This window comes from Pteropus medius, unplaced genomic scaffold (assembly GCF_902729225.1).
Source record: "Pteropus medius unplaced genomic scaffold, Ma_sr-lr_union100, whole genome shotgun sequence".
Lineage (NCBI taxonomy): Eukaryota > Metazoa > Chordata > Mammalia > Chiroptera > Pteropodidae > Pteropus > Pteropus medius.
Genome location: NW_024354875.1, coordinates 32,559,853 through 32,577,496, shown reverse-complemented (window position 1 = coordinate 32,577,496; position 17,644 = coordinate 32,559,853). Strand labels below are relative to the sequence as shown.

General features: G+C 42.9%; 1 protein-coding gene across 2 annotated transcripts in view; it reads right to left on the bottom strand.

The window, feature by feature from the left end:
• The window catches only part of ITGA6 (integrin subunit alpha 6), a 69,111-nt gene extending 62,096 nt beyond the window's left edge, over positions 1-7,015 (bottom strand). For both annotated transcript variants that reach the window (XM_039856006.1, XM_039856005.1), the window contains exon 1: positions 6,606-7,015. In XM_039856006.1, coding sequence (XP_039711940.1) covers positions 6,606-6,787 — 182 coding nt within the window. In that variant the 5' untranslated portion in view covers positions 6,788-7,015. The remainder of the gene's footprint in view (positions 1-6,605) is intronic.
• Between the last annotated feature and the right edge of the window lie 10,629 nt (positions 7,016-17,644).

Below are 17,644 nucleotides of genomic sequence, written 5' to 3'. Positions count from 1 at the left end.
TCCCCCTAATTCAGAACAGTCTACTTTACCATTTAATTGGTTTTAGAGACTTAAAAGTTTTCTAAGGTTTTTTGCCAATTTGGGAACAGATAGTGACAGCAGTATCCAACACTGCAAACCAGGACACTGTGTGTGTGGTATGTGAGGTGAGGAAGGTCTGCTGCTACCCGGTGGCCTGTAAATGGTATCACTCGGCAAACACTCCAACCTTGGAATAGGTGAACCGATTTGGAATGGTCTTGCCTTGTTTATCTAAACAGAAAAACCAGACAGCAGATCAGATGCCCATCAGGCTAACCATGGAGACCAACCATGGTGAAGAGCCGGTCTACCTGTCCCAGTTCAGGCCTAATTAACAATTAGCCTCTTAATTTAATTCTAACAGATCAAGGTTTGCAATTCTAAACGCTAGTTTAACAAACAAAAATCTGCTAAAGCCTTAAAATCTGCACACCGCACAGGCCAGGAAGCATGGAAGATGTGGATATACAACCAACCTCCCTGCCGTGTTGTGGCCACTTCATCCCTTATAGCCTTGCTTTCCACATTTAACAAAGCGCTTGCTTACTCTGGCCCGGGACTAGTCTAAGGTATGATTATCCTCACTTTACAGATGATGAAAGAGAGGCTTGAGAGATATTGTGATTTATAAGAAATATATATTTGGTCTTTGTCCAGTGTTCCTGGAACAGAGCTCCTAAAACCATTGGAATTTCCTAAGTGATGAGAACGATAAAGGTGTCTTTTGTTAATGAGCTGACTTTAGGAAAGCACCTAAGGATGTGGGCTGGTGGCCAGGAAAACTGACCACCTCATTAGAGGGTTAGAACTTTCAGTCCTACTTCCTTGACCTCCAGGGAGGGGAGAGGGGCTGGAGGTGGAATTCAATCACCAATAGTCAATGACTTAATCATGCCCATGTAATGAAGTCTCCATAAAACTCCAAAAGGATGGAGTTTGGAAAACTTCCAGGTTGGTTAACACCTGGAGATTTGAGGAGAGTGGCACACACAGAGAAACGTGGAAGCTCTGCACCCTTGTCCCATATCCTGCCCTATGCATCTCCTCCTCCATCTGGCCGTTCCCGAATTATATCTTTTTATGTTAAACCAGTCATCTAGTAGTATGTAAGATGTTTCTGTGAGTTCTGTGAGTTGCTCTAATAAATTAACTGAACCCAAGGAGCAGGTTTTACTAACCTCCAATCTATAGCTGGTCTGTAAGAAGCACAAGTGACTTGTGCTTGGTATCTGAAGTGGGAGAGAGGCAGTCTTATTGGACTGAGCCCTTAACCTATGGAATCTGATGCTATCTCCAGGTAGTGTCAGAACTGAGTTAAACTGTAGGACATCAGCTGGTGTCAGAATTATTTGGTAGTGTGTGGGGAAAACCCCCACACATTGGAAGTGGGTGCAGAATTGTTGGTACCCTGCACAGTGTCACAGCTAGTAAATAGCAAAGCAGGATTTGATCCCAGCTAGCTCTACAATCTAGCTGGCATCTAGACTCTAGCTCTAGAGTCTGCTCCACTACATTATGCTGCCTTCTATGTAAAAAAAAAGGAAAGCTCATCTAGCTTAAACCCAGAAAACTGTAAGAACATATTCTTGGATCACATCTCGTGCAACAGACCCAGGCTGAGCCTAGAATTATATTTTTTTTACAAAGAGATTCCCCAAGTTACCCTGATGACCAGCCAGGTTGATTTGATTTGAAAGCTGTACCCAAACACAGACTAAGACAAGCAACAGGGGCTGGCCTCTCCCACTGCCCGTTCCTGCAGGGCTCAGTCTTGACCACCTTCCCGAGAAGCTGTCAGAACTTTGGTTCTGACACATACGTGTTCTACTAAAATCTCCATTCTATAGCTCTCACTGGAGGGGGTCAGCAGCTTCCCCACCATTCCACTTCAAAAGTTACATGTGTGTATCCAAGATTCACTTACTGTCAAATAACTAAAGCTTCAGTCATCAATTCACAAGTGCCCTCATATGCTTACTCACATTTGACCCCCACATCCCTGTCAAGTTACTTTTAGGATTTTATTCTACAGCCATCCTTCTCTATCCAGTCTTCTTATAACAACCAACAAACCCTGAATACCCACTACACTGCAGGTCAGCCTGTATTTCTGGGGTTAAGTTCTGAATTCTGCGTTTAAGGTAAAAGTCAACTGTAATTAAAAATCACTCATGAAAATTCCTTAACTGGGACTTGGGCCCTTGAAAACTCAAAAACCAAGAATTAATGTCCTGGGTCTCTTTGTATTATGGCTATAGCTTCCCTTTCCCTGAGGACAGCAGAGACCAGAGGCTACTTTGAGCAAGGAGGACAAAGGGTTGAATAAAGGATTTTTTTTTTCCCTCTCTCTACCCTGAGCTGGAAGAGTTGATTTCACAAGTTAAATTGAGTGTATGATATGACTCCACCATATCTGCAAGGCATATGCGAGGTGCTATCAGGCAAAGAAATGAACATAAGACCCCTGCCCTCACATTACATATAATCCAGTTGGGAAAGATTGGATCACCCTCTGAAAATAGTAGTTAACAGTTAAACACAAAACCATCAGAACTGTCAGACACATGATACTAAGTACTGCAGATATTCAAAGGAAGAAGAAATTGCTGGAGTGTAGATTGGGCTAAAAAGGCTTTCAAGGAGAAATTTAAACTGGTTTCTGAGATGATTACATTCTTCCTTAAGATGGGCTGACTCAAACCAGTGTCCCAGGTAAAACTGATCCCTTCATCTAAGCATATGATAGTATTTTCTATTATGTCTCCACTGTACTTCTTGAAAGTGTCAAATAATTCACTGGCCAACTCTGTCCATAGTAGTATGTTGAACCATATACCATAGTTCTAGTACTATTTGGTTATTAAAGCTTAAATTAAATCTTACTATTGTTATGCTGAAACAGGATCTTATTATGCAGCTAAGAACAGAGTAATCACTTCTTTACAATAGTGGAGAATACCACATGAGCATGGAACCTGACTTTCTCAATAAATTATTCATACTTATGAATATGCTGACCTTTTTCTCAACCCTAAGTCATTACTTGGATGGTCTCACACCAGCCTGTGTTAAAATTAAACTTGTTTATTTCTGCTTTCTTATAGAGTCCTAAGATCTCCTCTAAGTGTCCCTGTCCACTTTGGCTCTTTCTCCAGTCTCAGGACTCAGTGTGACTGAGCACCATCCCTAAATGATGGCCCTGGGCCACATGGCACTCTGAATTCAAGGAAACAAGTGCTTAGGTATACATCCTGAAGACAGCTCTGATCCCTGACTAGATGCAGTCACCACTCACTGGCTTTTTTCAGAAGGGGGGTGGCAGGCAAAGAAGGGACCCAAAAGCCGATCCAAAGCCAGTTGGAATAAAGGCCAAGAGGAAGAAAGTCCAAGCACAGATATTTAAATAGATGGCCCTGACCCATATGGGAAGCAGTTTAATAAATCCACACAATGTAGTGCATTTCCAAAATTCAAATGCTGGCCAATTTCTCTACGTCTGAAGGACATTTCTGAATTTGCCTTTTAGAAATGGTGTGAGCACAACCAGAAATGTCAAGTTCAAATCCAGATTCTGTTAAGATTCTACTTAAGCAATTGTGAGACTTTAGATATTTCTTAACTTTCAGCTTCAGTTTCTTCATCTATAAAGATGATCCCTTGGGATAAATTCAGAATTGTTCCATAAGAATATATATAGATCTCCTCCTCTAGGTTCTGCCCTACAGTCAAACATATATCTATCTCTTCCGAGATGAGCTAAGAATGATGATTCACAGGATGGACATACAATGTATGTCATCTCATACTTTCTAACTGGGAGTTGAGGAGTGGCGTATGACTCAACTTTAACTACCTAAGAGAAATTAAAGATTCCAAGGAGTTCAGACCCTGACCTCAATAACTCAGTCAACCATCTAATAATCTTCTAGAGTCTAAAACGTCTTTAGTACACAGCCTAAAAACCTTGAGTGAAGTTTTACAGTCTCTAGTTCACTTTTATAGTCTCAAGAGATTTAGAAACACAATATGTTTAGGCTCTCAGGTACAATATTATTGTAATAAAATCCTAACTAGAGTTTAAGATGTTGTTAAGAATTTAAATAGCACTGTAGAAAAATTTAACCCACACAAAACTATGATGGTTTCTAAAATAGCATGTTCATCTAATATTCCCATAACTGCAATAACCTTTAGCTTTACTCTCTGGCAGTCTTAGAATCACAATGTTTAACACCTATACAGTAGCTGGCACACAGTAGGAATTCAATTACTGCTTCTAAGTTTATCACCATTAACAGCTACCATTTAGTCAGCAAGTACTCATGCCAATCAGGAATTAAGTATTTTACATGTTATCTCTTAATCTTCACAACAACCCTATTAAGCAGTAATAGCTCCATTTTACAGGTAAAGAAACTATAGCTCAAAGTAAAACAGCTGCTAAATGGCCTAGAACAAATCTGAGCTCTCCTCTTCCTCACCAGTTCCCTGAAATAGTTCCACTAAGCTTGTGCAGAGTGCAGGGGTTGGGAAACTGGCCCAGAAGTAGTGAGTGGGGTCTAGATCTCACTCACTGCCTGTTACTTATATCCACATCTTCACTGACAAAGGTGATAACGGATGTGGGTATGGCCTGTGTGTGCTGGTTCTCCTGGGAGGACAACATTACTCCAGTAGCTAGACTACTTTACCAAAAGGAGGGGAGTAGAGAGAGACATCTGACATAAACCACAGCCCCCTAGAATGTAGTTACTGCCATACTCTTAAGCTCTAGGGAAAGATACAGTCACCTTAAAGTGGGCCTCTCTCCATCTGAGGGTATGATCCGTCCCTCTGTCAGCCCCTAAGAAAAGCATTTCTAGAAGGCATCAGGCTCCAAACACAGGTTTATTCTCTGGAAGGACTTGCAGCAGCTCTAACAGAAGAGAAGCCCACCAGCAGTAACAAGTTTTAGTAAGCATGCTGCTAACCTTCGTGACAACAGATTCCTGGCTAAAATCACATTTTGCACATCCCAAGGATATTTCCCTGCCCCAGAACTTCCATTCATAATGTTTGCTTGAAGAAGTATTTCAAGGAAGCCACAAGCTTCAGTAGGCATCTGGTGTAAAAACAGAATGCCAAGGAGAGTGTATTCCCTCTGCTGGTCCAGTCATTTCTGCACGAACAAGTTCAAATTCCCCATATGGGTGGATGAACATCTACTGCCCTCCTAAATATTCAGAGACACTAACTGCCATCCATTAACTGAGTTAACAGAAACCACCTTTCACTTCAGATTTACAGCTTAACAATTCTTTCTACTGAGAAAGCAGAGAATAAGCAGCTGGCCAGGCCCACAGACCACCCGCCAGCATCCTCCCCACCCCCAATTCCTTTGCTTCACTAGCAGGTGTTATCCAAAAATCTGACTCTAAGATTCAGGGACCCCCAATATTCACCTACTACAAAGTTCTTAATTGCTTAAATCAAGAGGTTTCCTCCAGCTCTAAAATCCCATTCACCTCATAAACACAAAGTCCTCTCTTTACTGTGGCTGCACTTTGCTTTCTCCGCTCTGTTGGTCCTGGAAGGACCTCGGTTCAACTAAAGGCCTGCGGGGTGGGAGTGCTTTTGTGAGTTTATTTTTCGGTAGCACAGATCAAGAATGCGGCCCCACTGCGATTAAGGAGACTAAGCTCTCAAATACTCTCTCCAGCCTAGTTTGATCATGTGAGAACCAAACACTAAGAAAGAAAAGGAGAAGCTCAGAAAGCCAATCCCCACTTTCTCCCGGGAAGAGCCCCGCTATGCTGTGGTGGTGGTGGGGTCGAGGGTGGGGGGCGGGGGGGAGCTGCCTCTTGCAAACCTTGTTTGCAAAACCCCAGTCCAGATCGGACCTGTTGCTTTTACTCCTCGGTTGGGCCTGCCCAATGCAGGGGCCCAGAGGGCCTCGGGTGCCGCCGGGCGCTTTGGGGCCTGGGCAAAGGGTCTGGCACACAACTCAAACTGCCTTGTTTTCTCAGCTGATCTAGTCCTACGAACAGGTGGTTGGTTAGTTCCACCTTTTTTTTTTTTTTTTTAGAGAGGTATTAAAGTATCTCGAACAGGAGCGCCCGATGAAAAGTGACTTTCCAACTTCTGCGGGGCGCGCGGATGTGTAGGGGGACGTGGTGTTCCGTGAGTCTGGAAAAGGCCTGGCTCTTCCTGGAACAACGCTCCCGGTATCCACACCGCAGCGATACAGCGACCCTACACCACTTGTCACCCCCGCGCCAAACACACACGTGAAGATGCCACCTGCCGAGTTCCCAGCAAACATGCCCGAAGGAAAGGACCGCTGGAAAGTACTTTGTTTAAAAAAAAAAAAGTAAACTCTCCCGGGACGGAGGGCAGCCTCGCCTGGCACCCGAGCCGCGGTCCGCAGGGATCGGCCCTCGGCTTCTCTTGCTGCCCGGGCTGAATGAGGGGGAGGCGCCCGGCGGGGCAGGAGCCGAGCGCGCGGGCCGGCGGAGCCCCGGGCGGGGCAGCGGAGGGGCAGGGCCGGTGGCGGGAACGAGCAGGGCTGGCGCCCGGGTGGGGGTGGGAAGCGTCGGGGAACTCACAGCCGCTTGTCCTCGGGCTGCAGCTGCCAGTGCATGGCCAGCGAGAAGCCGAAGAGGCTCCCGGAATCCCCAGTTTTCCGGATCACATTGTCCTCGCGGGTGTCCAAGTTGAAGGCGGCGCCGAGCCGGGGCAGGAGCCCTGCGGACAGGTAGAGCAGCCACAGCTGCCCCGCGGCCGCCATGGGAGGGCAGGCGCAGCGGGAGCGGAGCAGGGAGCTGCGCGATGCGGCGACCGCCCCGCGCTGCGGGCCGGGTTCGAGGCTGCCGCGCTCCTGCTGCTGCTGCTGCTGCTGCTGCCGCCGCGGCCACCTTCGTCTCCTCTCGCCACTGCGTCCGGCCCCACCCACGGGACGAGTCGCGCTCTCAGCCTGGCCGCTCCCCCTCGCGGGCAGCTCCCGACTGCTGAATGAGCCCGTTGTTCTCTGGAGACTCGCAGACGTTTTATCAAGTGACGAGCGCACCCCCCCTCCCCACCCCTCTGGCCCCTCCTCGCGCGCCCTCCGCGCCGCCCGCCTGGCTGCGGTGCGGCGCGGCTCGGCGCGGCGCTGGCCTCCCCGGCCCGCCGCTGGTCTCTCCCGCCGCCCCTACCCTGGCCCGGAAGCTGCGGTGCGAGAGGCGAGTGGACGACCTGTGGGCCGAGCAGCCCCATCCCGGGGGTCCTCGTGGAAAGAAGCATGTGAATTGTGGTTTCCCTTCGGTACAGAGCCTGAAAGGCGTTTACTACCTCTTAGTAAAGAAAAGTGCTGGTGATGCGCCGGTCCTGATCGGCTTAAGCACCGTGTTGTCGCAGACCGAGGGGCCACGTGCAAATGCAGACTTCATTCCAGAAGAGTTTATGGAACGCTTAACGCAATCCTTGGGTGAATGGAGCTGCACAGATTGCTCTGGGCCCTCAACCGTCAAAAATGATAACAGCACAAACTTCGATAGTGCTGTACGATTTACAGCTCACGGCTATTATCTCACTCACTCCTAGCAATCCTATGCGGCGGGTAGTTTCTTTTTGCAAATGAGATAACTGAAACTCAGCCTTGACCCAGAGCACCCAGGGATCTGTGCCCAGGTGAAAAGGAGGGCTTGTGGGAGAAGTCACATTGTCAGCAATTTAAAACTTGACTTCCGGGTGTTTTGAGGCTGATAAGCACCCCCTCAACTCCCGACAGTAAAGGATGGGTTGTTTAAAATGGTACCCAGGAGCTCAAGAGCCCTTTTTTCCTGCCCCCAAATTCCCAGGACTACTGGAAGAATTTTCCGCCAAAAGGCAGTTCTGAGCACTGTGTGGGTGGCCTAAAGGCTCCTGCCTCCAGGACACCGGGTGAGGTCTCCATCGAGTTGTTGACCCCCGGGGCAACTTTATCCTGCAGTGGTTCTTAACCAGGGGAGAGAAAACTTGAGGTTACTGTGAATTTGGATGACAAATTTTACATTTTCATTTTCACTAACGTCTAACTGACGTTTAGCATTTCCTTTCGTTATGAATATAGGCAGCACACCGCAGTGGTAGTAGCTTAAGTATCTAAGATTTAGTCTCCAGTAGAACCCACAGGTTTTTTACATCACATCACAGTTGTTGCAATTATCTTAAATTACAGCAGTTATTAGGTAAACCCTCTGCTAGATCTTATGTAATATGTCAATTAAAAAGAATTGTGTATTGCTATTGTACAATTTTCAAACATTGTGTTAATTATTACAATATAATTGGTTTCCTTTGTAATCCCATATATTTTATTTTTTGTATTTAAAAACCTCGTTCTGAAAAGGGGTCCATGGTCTTTAGCAGCCTGTCAAAAGGGTCTCATAGCATAAAAAAGGTTAAGAAGGCAAAAGGCTTCCGAATGCCTTGGGGAGACTGCCTTGGACTCTGACATCCCTGCATTGGAAACAGAAGTAGAGTGCGGTGCCCAGGGCAGAGCTGGAGCTCTGTGTGTGCGCATGCGGGTAGGGTACCCCTTCACTTCAATGGGTATTTGTACCCAGGGAACAGACAGTGCCACAGAGAAAAGCCACCTGAACGTCGTCAAGAGTTCACAGGTGTAACAGCGGCCAGTGAGTCCCTTAGCCTAGTAGAGACAGCTTTTCAGCCAACTCCAGTCAAATATAATCAAAAGTGGGGTACAGTGGGTTCAAATTCAGTAGGCAGTCCTGGTGATCACACTGTTTTAACAAATGTGTGATAACTTTGATAAGGTTGAGAAATTGTTCAAGACTATAATCTAGTACACTAGGAAATATCTGCAGTATGGTTTTTCACGCAAATTGGTTCCAAATTAGCCTTTCTTAATGTTAAACTATTCAAGAGAGACAGGTTCAGGCTCTTACAGTTAGAGCACAGTGAACCTCACTACAGGGTGGTACTCAGCAGGAGCCGCTAATATAACTGTACCGATTGCTGAAATACTTCTAAGCTGTTTGATAAAAGCTCTGCCCGAATTCCCCAAATTCACCCCTCTCTGGCCACTTTCCTAGAACACACTAACTTCCCCACAATCCAGCAGCTAAAAGTTTAAGCCCTTAAGCCCTGGTGCTGCAAGGGCTTCTTTTGATTGAGTGTGCCCATGTCATACCAGCTGTTAACTATACTAAATAATCACCCCTTCATTTCCAAGAGTAATTCTGTACACCATTCATCACTTTCTTCCCTAGATATGTTTAGTAGATGATGATGTTTCACGAGCCAGAGTTACCTACTTGATCCCAAATATCGATTGTGCTGAAATTCAATTTTTAAATAATGTTAAATTTAAATACAGCAATTAAATATATAGTGCTACTGAATTGAATGCTGCTGTGTAGGAGAAGGAAGGGATAAAGAAAAACAAGGATGAGAAACTTGATCTAGAGCAGCGTCCCCAACCCCTGGTACCGGTCCATGGCCTATTAGGAATCGGGCCGCACTGCAGGAGGTGAGCGGTGGGCCAGTGAGTGAAGCTTCATATGTATTTGCAGCCACTCCCCAGCGCTAGCATCACCACCTCAGCTCCGGCTCAGATCATCAGGCATTAGATTCTCATAGGAGCACTGGTCCCTGGTGCCAAAAATGTTGGGGACTGCTGTGCCGAGTGCCCATTAAAAATGAAAAACTTATCAACCATACATGTACCTTCCACCTGTCTCCTGCCTAGAATGCCAAATATACTTGAAGTTGAGTCAAACTCCAAGGACTCCTAACAATAATTGCTTTGAAGATTGTCAGCTCTTCACAATCGAGTTTTGTGAATCAGTTGTTATTTCCATGGTAAATAGAATTACCGTGACATAATGGATACGTGTCTTACAAAAAAGAGATCTAGAAATCCTTAAGGATCTGCTAGGACAATGTTGATCTCTGTGCCAAAGGAATAAAAGATTTAAGAAACCTAAAAAGTATGAAATAAGGGGAAAAAATGAAAAAACAAATCTGGGACAAGAAGATGCTTGTCTGGAACCAAAGCGAGAGAGCTTGATGATAGAAGTGTGCTGACTGTACAAGGCGTGGTGTGTGTGTGTGTGTGTGTGTGTGCACGTGCACACATATGCATGTGTACATGCATACACACACGTGTATAAAAAAACAAGATGTGCACATTGTAAGAAGGGCTCTACAAATGCAGTTAAGACAAAATCGTGTCATGTTCCGAAAAAGGGTAGTTAGAAAACAAAAAAGCATGCTTACAAACATGATTATCATATCACAGAAGAAACTTTTACAAACTGAAAATTTTAAATCAAAAGGCAGTGAAAGCTATGAATAGAGGTATTTGCTCAGATGACAGCTTTTGAATTCTTATATTTTACCAATACAGTTTTCAAAGGAAAATTTCTTGTTCTATAACCCACTTTTGGTAGGGGAGCTTTCAAATAATTTTAAACTATTGGTCACCTGTGGAGAAGTCTGAGGAACTCATGTCATGCCTGATATACTTTCCATTTCCTAGGACATACTTTAATCATTTTGGTATCAGGTTCACTGTTATATTGATTTCATCTTAACAGTAGAGAATATCCTATCTGCTGCTTTTAGGCAACGCAGAAACTAGCTATTGAAAACATGTCTTTATTCTCCAACAGTTTTACATATCCCCCGGAGCCCTTTAATGAAACGCCATATATCAGAATGGTTAGCAGATGGTCTATGGAACTCAAGTCCCTTGCTTCAAATCCTACCTCTGCTCCACGCTGGCAAGATGTCTTTAAACAAGTCATTTAATCTCTCTGCACATCGTTTCCCCAGCAATGGAGTGGGGCTAATGATAGCATCGACCCTCACAGAATTGCCTTCCCTTAGGATTTATAAAGTTCATGTGATTGGAAGCACTTAGAATGTTGTGTTAAAACCAGAACTTCCACCTGCGTACAGGCTTTCAAAATTTGGTTTTTACAAGTGATTCATTGACCCATGCATGATAGACCCATAGTTCCATGCACTAGATACATAAACTGTTTCAAATAGGGATTCTACAATTCGATAGCAGACTTTTTGTTTCAGAAAAAAAAAATGTTTTCCTGTATTGCTTTTTTGTCTCCTTATTCAAGTGTTCAGGAGTTTTCCTTCTACGTTGAACCTTTTTGTTTTAACATTTTGTTCGCTCTAACTCACAGCACATTTTATAGGACAAACCCGCCTTTGGTTGGGATTAAGAGAATCCAAATTGACAGCTATACCTTATTTTGACACCCACATCTATTTTATTAATTTCCAGTTTTATTGAGATATAATTGATACATAACATTGTATAAGTTTAAGGTATACAATATACTGGTTTGATATATGTATATATGGGAAAATGATCACAATAAGTTTAGTTAACATCCTTAACCTCATAATTTTTTTCTCGTAATTAGAACTTTTAAGATTTACTCTTAGCAATTTTCAAATATACAATATAATTATATAGTCGTCATGCTGTGCATTACATCCCCAGGACTTACTACCTAGAAGTTTGTACCTTTTTACCACCTTCACCCATTTCCCTACCCCGCTACCCCCACCTCTGGTAACTACCAATCTGTTCCATTAGTGTGAGCGATTTTTTTTTTTTTTTAGATTTCACGTCTCAGTGAGATGATACAGTATTTGCTTTCCTCCGTCTGACTTATTTCACTTAGCTTAATGCCTTCAAGTTTCATCCATGTTGTCATCAACTGCAGGATTTCATTCCTTTTATGGCTAAATAATATTCCATTGTATATATACCACATTCTCTTTATCCATTCCTCCATCAATGGACACTTAAGTTGTTTACCCAGATCTGTTTTCAAGTAAATCCACTTGAATGTTTTAAATTCACTAATAATGAGCTCATTAAAATGTTGTAGAGTATTTCATGTTGCCATCTTAGGTGAAATTCTTTTTCTCAAGTTTGTTTTGAGGGAATTTTTCTAACCCAAGAAGCCACATTTTGCCAACCAGCCAGAAATAAACCCAAACCTTGAATAAGTCAAGTTAAATTTAAAATTGAATTCCCAAGGCAAAGGTGAAAGCCCCACTTGGAAAATTTGGTTTCCTATACCCACAATCATCAGAAACAAACATGAGGCTATGTATATCTCATGCCACACACAATGCAGTCTTGAAAGGCCAAAGTTGGAGATGTTTTTTAAAAATAATTTAAAGAAAACTTTTATTTGCTTTCTATAAATATGTCTTCAGTGGGGGGAAAAAAAAAAGACTAGCTAATTCCGAGTTAGGCCTTAAACCAGTGATCTCTGGAGTCTAACAATTCAGGTCAAGGCAAACGCTCAAGGAAGGTGATTTAGCCTCATGTGCTTCCCAGTTGAGAGCCTGGAGCAAGTTCTTCTACTTCTCTAGGACTCAGTTTTCGAAACTGTAAAATGGCCAGAATTCTTACTTCCCTCAGTTGTTATAAGGATTAAATGAGATTATATATGTGAGGTATGTAGCATAATGTCTACTATTAAATATGTGCTGAATAAAATGATAGCTGTAAAAATGAAGGAGAAAAAAATATACTAGAAAATTAAACAAGAGAGGCCTTCAGGTAATGGGCATTAAATACAGGGAGAAAGAATATGCAAATAAGGTCCCCTGCACCCCACTTTCACTTCATGTAAATAGGATAAACTATTCCTTCCCATTAGAGCTTGATAAATAATCCCTGTCAGAACATACTTTTTCAGTGCCTGAGGTTTGGGTGGAAGCAAGTTTGTGCTTCACACTGGCCCTGGTCCACTTCTATCTTTGCCAGTGTTTGGAGAAGCAACAATGGATCCCAAACTTGGCATCACAAGTTTGGAAGAGAGAAACAGTTCAGAGGAAGAGCCAGCCAGGAGGCCTGGTGAAAGAGATGAAAGTTGAAGAACATTCCCAAACACATCTTTATGTTCCTTTTTTCACAATCTGTTCAGCCACAAGAATTAGTGCTAAAGATTACCCAAAATCACGGCCAACTTAAAATCATTATTTTGTTTGAAGCTTTATTTTATCAAATACATCTTGCAGTTAATATTTAAAAAGCTTATACTACTTTAAATAAATGGTAGAACATACTATTTGATAGGGTAATCAGACCCTGAATTTCAAAATTTCTTTAAAATTTTTGAATCTGGAAAGCCAGGCATTTGCATATAAATAATTAAATACTCGCTGTATTTAATGAGTCGCTTCTACTGATATATAACAAGACATTTGAAGGTAATGTAAGAAATTCTGCCCTCTGCATATACCACTATATAGAACAAATAACAAAGAAAGGAGAAAAAGAATGAGAAATTTGGACCACCTAGTAGCTGAGAATATTCCTGTAACAGTGACTTTTCTGTCCCAAATCACATAATCAAAAGTAAGGGGCCAAATGGTTCTCCATTATGCAATGTATTTCTGGAAATTCCCTGGTTCAAAAAGAGAAAAAATGGGCTCTGATATTTATACCACATTTCATTTGTAAAAAAAAAACCTTTAGAAAGTCACCGCAACTCAAAAGCCATTGTCCTAATTTTATATTGGAGACATCAAAGAAAAATTTTTTTGTAAAAGAGGATGTCAGTGTATCTCTGACCAAATTAAGACTCAGGATTTCCCAACTCCTGATTTTGTAACCTAGGCCACACCTTTACACCCTTCCTCAGTCTTGGCTGACAGATAGTCCGCGGAGACCAAATTTCCTGCCTCTCAAACAAGGAAGTGTAGCAGTTCACAAAGTGTGATCTTGATCAAAAGGTGTTCTTTGGCAGGAAAAAAACACCAGTAACGTTTAATCAGTTAGATGGAGGTGTTCCTACAACAACACATGCGGTGGGTTCTTCCTGCTTACAGGAGGATGGAAAGCACAGAAGGCTAGTCAGGGGGATTTATGTCTTACCTAGCCTTGTCAACCAGGATGAATTTTTTCAGCCTTGGATCCTACAAGGAAAGAGTCTCCACCCCACTGCTCCAGAAGAAGTTGCTCCACCTCCTGTTGCTGTTGGTTACAAGAAACGGTTGGGTAAATGCCACATTGGTTGAAAAGGAGGTAAGAGAGTATGGGAGACAGTTAGCTCTTTGATTTTGAAGGGCTATTAGAATTTCCTAATTTACACTCTGCAAATAACCGAAATACATCTCTTTCTCTGCAACTTTATGTGCTGACGACAGTCAACTGGCAATGTCTTTATTGGTTATAAACAGTTTCCATCTGTATTTTTAAAATAAATCAAATGCAAGAAAATAGTTTGTTATGTATATTTTTAAAAGATATTCCAAAGTTGAAATATTCTTAAATGTTAATTAAAAGGAGATATATTATATTTATTCCGGCCATCAGCCCCTTAGGATAAATTTTCAGAGAAGAAGAGCACTAAGTAGACATCCTATCCCTCTGCTCAGGCACTCCTTTCTCAGACTCCATTCACACTCTGCACACACCTCTCTCCTACTTCATATGGAGTGGCACTGTAGTTAATCTGCTTACATGACTGTCTTCTACTAAACTGTTAGTGCTTTCTAAGTAGGGACCATGCTTTATTAATCTTTGTATCCCTCGTACCAATACCTAGACTTGGAACACGGAAGCTACTAAAAATGCCTAACTGTGGTACCTGAGAGTTTTCACCAGTCATCACTTTTAAGCCAGCAAGCTTCATTGGAGTTTCTTTCAGAAAACATGTCACCCTTGTATTACACGCTTAAAATGGAGCAAACCCAACAGTGCACTTTATTCAAAGGGTACGTCCTCCCTACTCACAGATTCCTTTAAAGATCAGTGTTCTCACAGAAATGAAAAACCCCTGCATCAAGTCAGCCAGGTGACAAGGAACCATTTTAAACTCGAGGTCTTTCATGCTATAATCCATCCAACAATTCAAAGAGCTACGAAAAAGTGTAAGTGGACTATTATCTGGAGCAGAAATTCTCAGCACAGGATTTTGGGGAGGTTGGAGGGAGAGTGGAGAGGAGATGGATGGATTGGAGAGGTGGGCATGATGGCTACAAATACATAAGTTATTTAGCAGCAGTGTCTACCCCTGGGAGGGCTAGATTCCCTAAACTGGAAAATATATTTGTCTATTGTCCCAGCGTACTCACAGTGCTACCACCTTCAGTGTGTCTAATCTTTTAGTCATGAAAGAAAAAGACGACGTGGTGACATGAAGTAAGAAGGGTTCAGGTGATAGAATTCCCTTACATCGCCACGCCCCGCCCCCAATGCCCAATCCACCCAACAGTATATAACTGGGTCAGTCACTGCACCTTGTCCTCTTCCCATTCCAACTGCACATGCCTACATGGGAGAAAATCAATGCTAGGCAGGTCTTCTCAGGAAAAGATTTATGGGATGAAAGCAAGAGTTGAGTATCATAGCAGAAACAGTTGAGGCTTATGACCTCAAAGCGACACTACAGATGTGACTTTTTATTGCAATGAAAATTTAGAAACGGAAGGAAATAGGCTTCTGTTTGCATCTACAAGGATGATACAGTATAGTTCAAAGCGACAACTACATGGTTTACATAGAATTCTGGAAACATGGGTAGTATGTGAAGAAGTATGGTTATAGCAATAAGATGACAGAACATAAGGTAAACAATGGAAAAAGGCATGTGTGAGTCCCAGAGTTTAATACTTATAGACTATATTGTTTTGTATACACATCAGTGTCCTCCATGATTTATTCAAGGTCGATTGTAAAATTGTCAGCCAAGAGTTATCCATTTGAAACCTGTGTAATTACTCTGAATCATATATTCCATTTAATGGATCTCCCAATTGTTACTAAATATTATTAAGCACTCAGTGCACACATAAGAGTTTCTTGAGAGTTTTCTTCTTCCACTTTTTCCCCATTATTGAGTAAGGCATTTGAGAAATGACTTATAATACTGATCTTTTTCTAAGGTCATAAGAGAGTCAGGCAGCCTCAAGATGGCCACAGATTTTTGTGACATTCCTCTCATCGAGAGGTAGGGTCTACTTCCCTTACCCTTGAATCTGAACTGACCTTAGTGACTTTCTTGACCAATAAAAATTAGCAGATGTGACGTTCTGGGACTTTCCAGGCTAGAGCTTAAGAAGCATTATAGCTTATCCCTGGGACTCTTGGAACACTTATTCTTGGACCCTGAGCCACCATGTAAAAGCTCCAACTTCCATGATGGAGCAACCACATGGAGACCACATGGCAAGGGAGAGGTCCGACCGAGCCCAGCCTTCCAGCCATTCATGCCACAGTGCCAGGTGTGGGACAGAAGCTATCTCAGAGGCTGCAAACTTACCCAGCCACAGCCGAATACCACGAAATAATCCCTGCTGATGCTACGTGAAGCAAAAGATTCACCCAGCCAAGCCCTGACTGAATTCCAGACCCACAGAATTATGAGATATCAAGAAAGTGGTTGTCGTTTTAGCCATTAAGTTTTAGAGTAGTATGTGATGAAGCAATAGATGACCAAAACAGACGTGATATAAAGTTCTCATGTGGGACTCCTCTGATGGTAGGCATCAACTTCTATACAGCTGGCCCCTCCTCTGTCATCTTTCTCAGCAAGTCTACAGTGCTTGGCTGTGGTTGGCAAAGCTATTGAGTTGTGCTCTTACAAAAATGAGATCAGTTATACTTGCTTGAATGTGACTAGAAAGAGTTTTGTGAATGATGATTTCATGGCTCTATGACTAATTCCCAATCACTCAGTAATAGGTCTAAAGCATGTGCAAATATGGTAGGCTTTCTACAGTTTCTCCCAGCCTTTAGCATAGGGGATAGGGGAAGAACAAAAAGCAGCTCTGTGTGGTATTGTATGGTTGGTGATAGTGTCTGCTAACCCGCATGATGCTCTCTGATCTACTTCATCTTTAAGAGTCTTTTATAGTCCCTAGTTGCCATTAGTATTACACCTATCCATTATCACAATGAATTTTAAAATGGCCCTGCAGAGTTTCTTGTAAGCAGGAGGGCAAATCCCAAAGTGTCATTTCAACCCTGAGCAAAAGAATCTCAGCCTAAGCGAGGCTTTCTAAACACTTAAAGATCCCCCATCAAAGTCTCTCAGCCTCCCTCTTCATTAAAAGCTCCCCCCACCTCCCGCCCCCAGCTCTGGTTTCATTTTGTAAAATGCCTTATGTGCCATGAGCAGACGAGCTTATCGAATGAACTGTAAATCTAATCAGGTTGGCACAGGGGTTTCATGGGAGCCACGTAAACAATAGCTGGAGTTGTGTTAAGCTTCAGTGACTCCAACTGATTCTCGGTTTGGTTCATTTGTGCAGAACAGTTGGAGATACAAAGCCAAACCCATTAATTTCCAGAGAGCGATTCTAACAGAGGAACAAGATGTTGATTCCCCAGGAGGTTTTCAATCCAAGCTCTAACGACAGGATTTTACTTATGGCATAAGGTGTTTCTTGGAGTTACTCATTTTCCTTCCATTTCCTCAATATTCTGTATTTCTAAGGCGATTCTGGCAATTCTTGTTGAAACTGGAATCCTGTGGAGAAATGAGCAAAGAACGTCTCCAAGTTCCTCTGGCCCCTCATAATAGTGATCAAAATGTGGTCCTGAATCCCCACCCATAAGGCTTTTGGGGGATTTTTTTTTGAGATAGCTGTACCCCAGGTTACCTCCAAA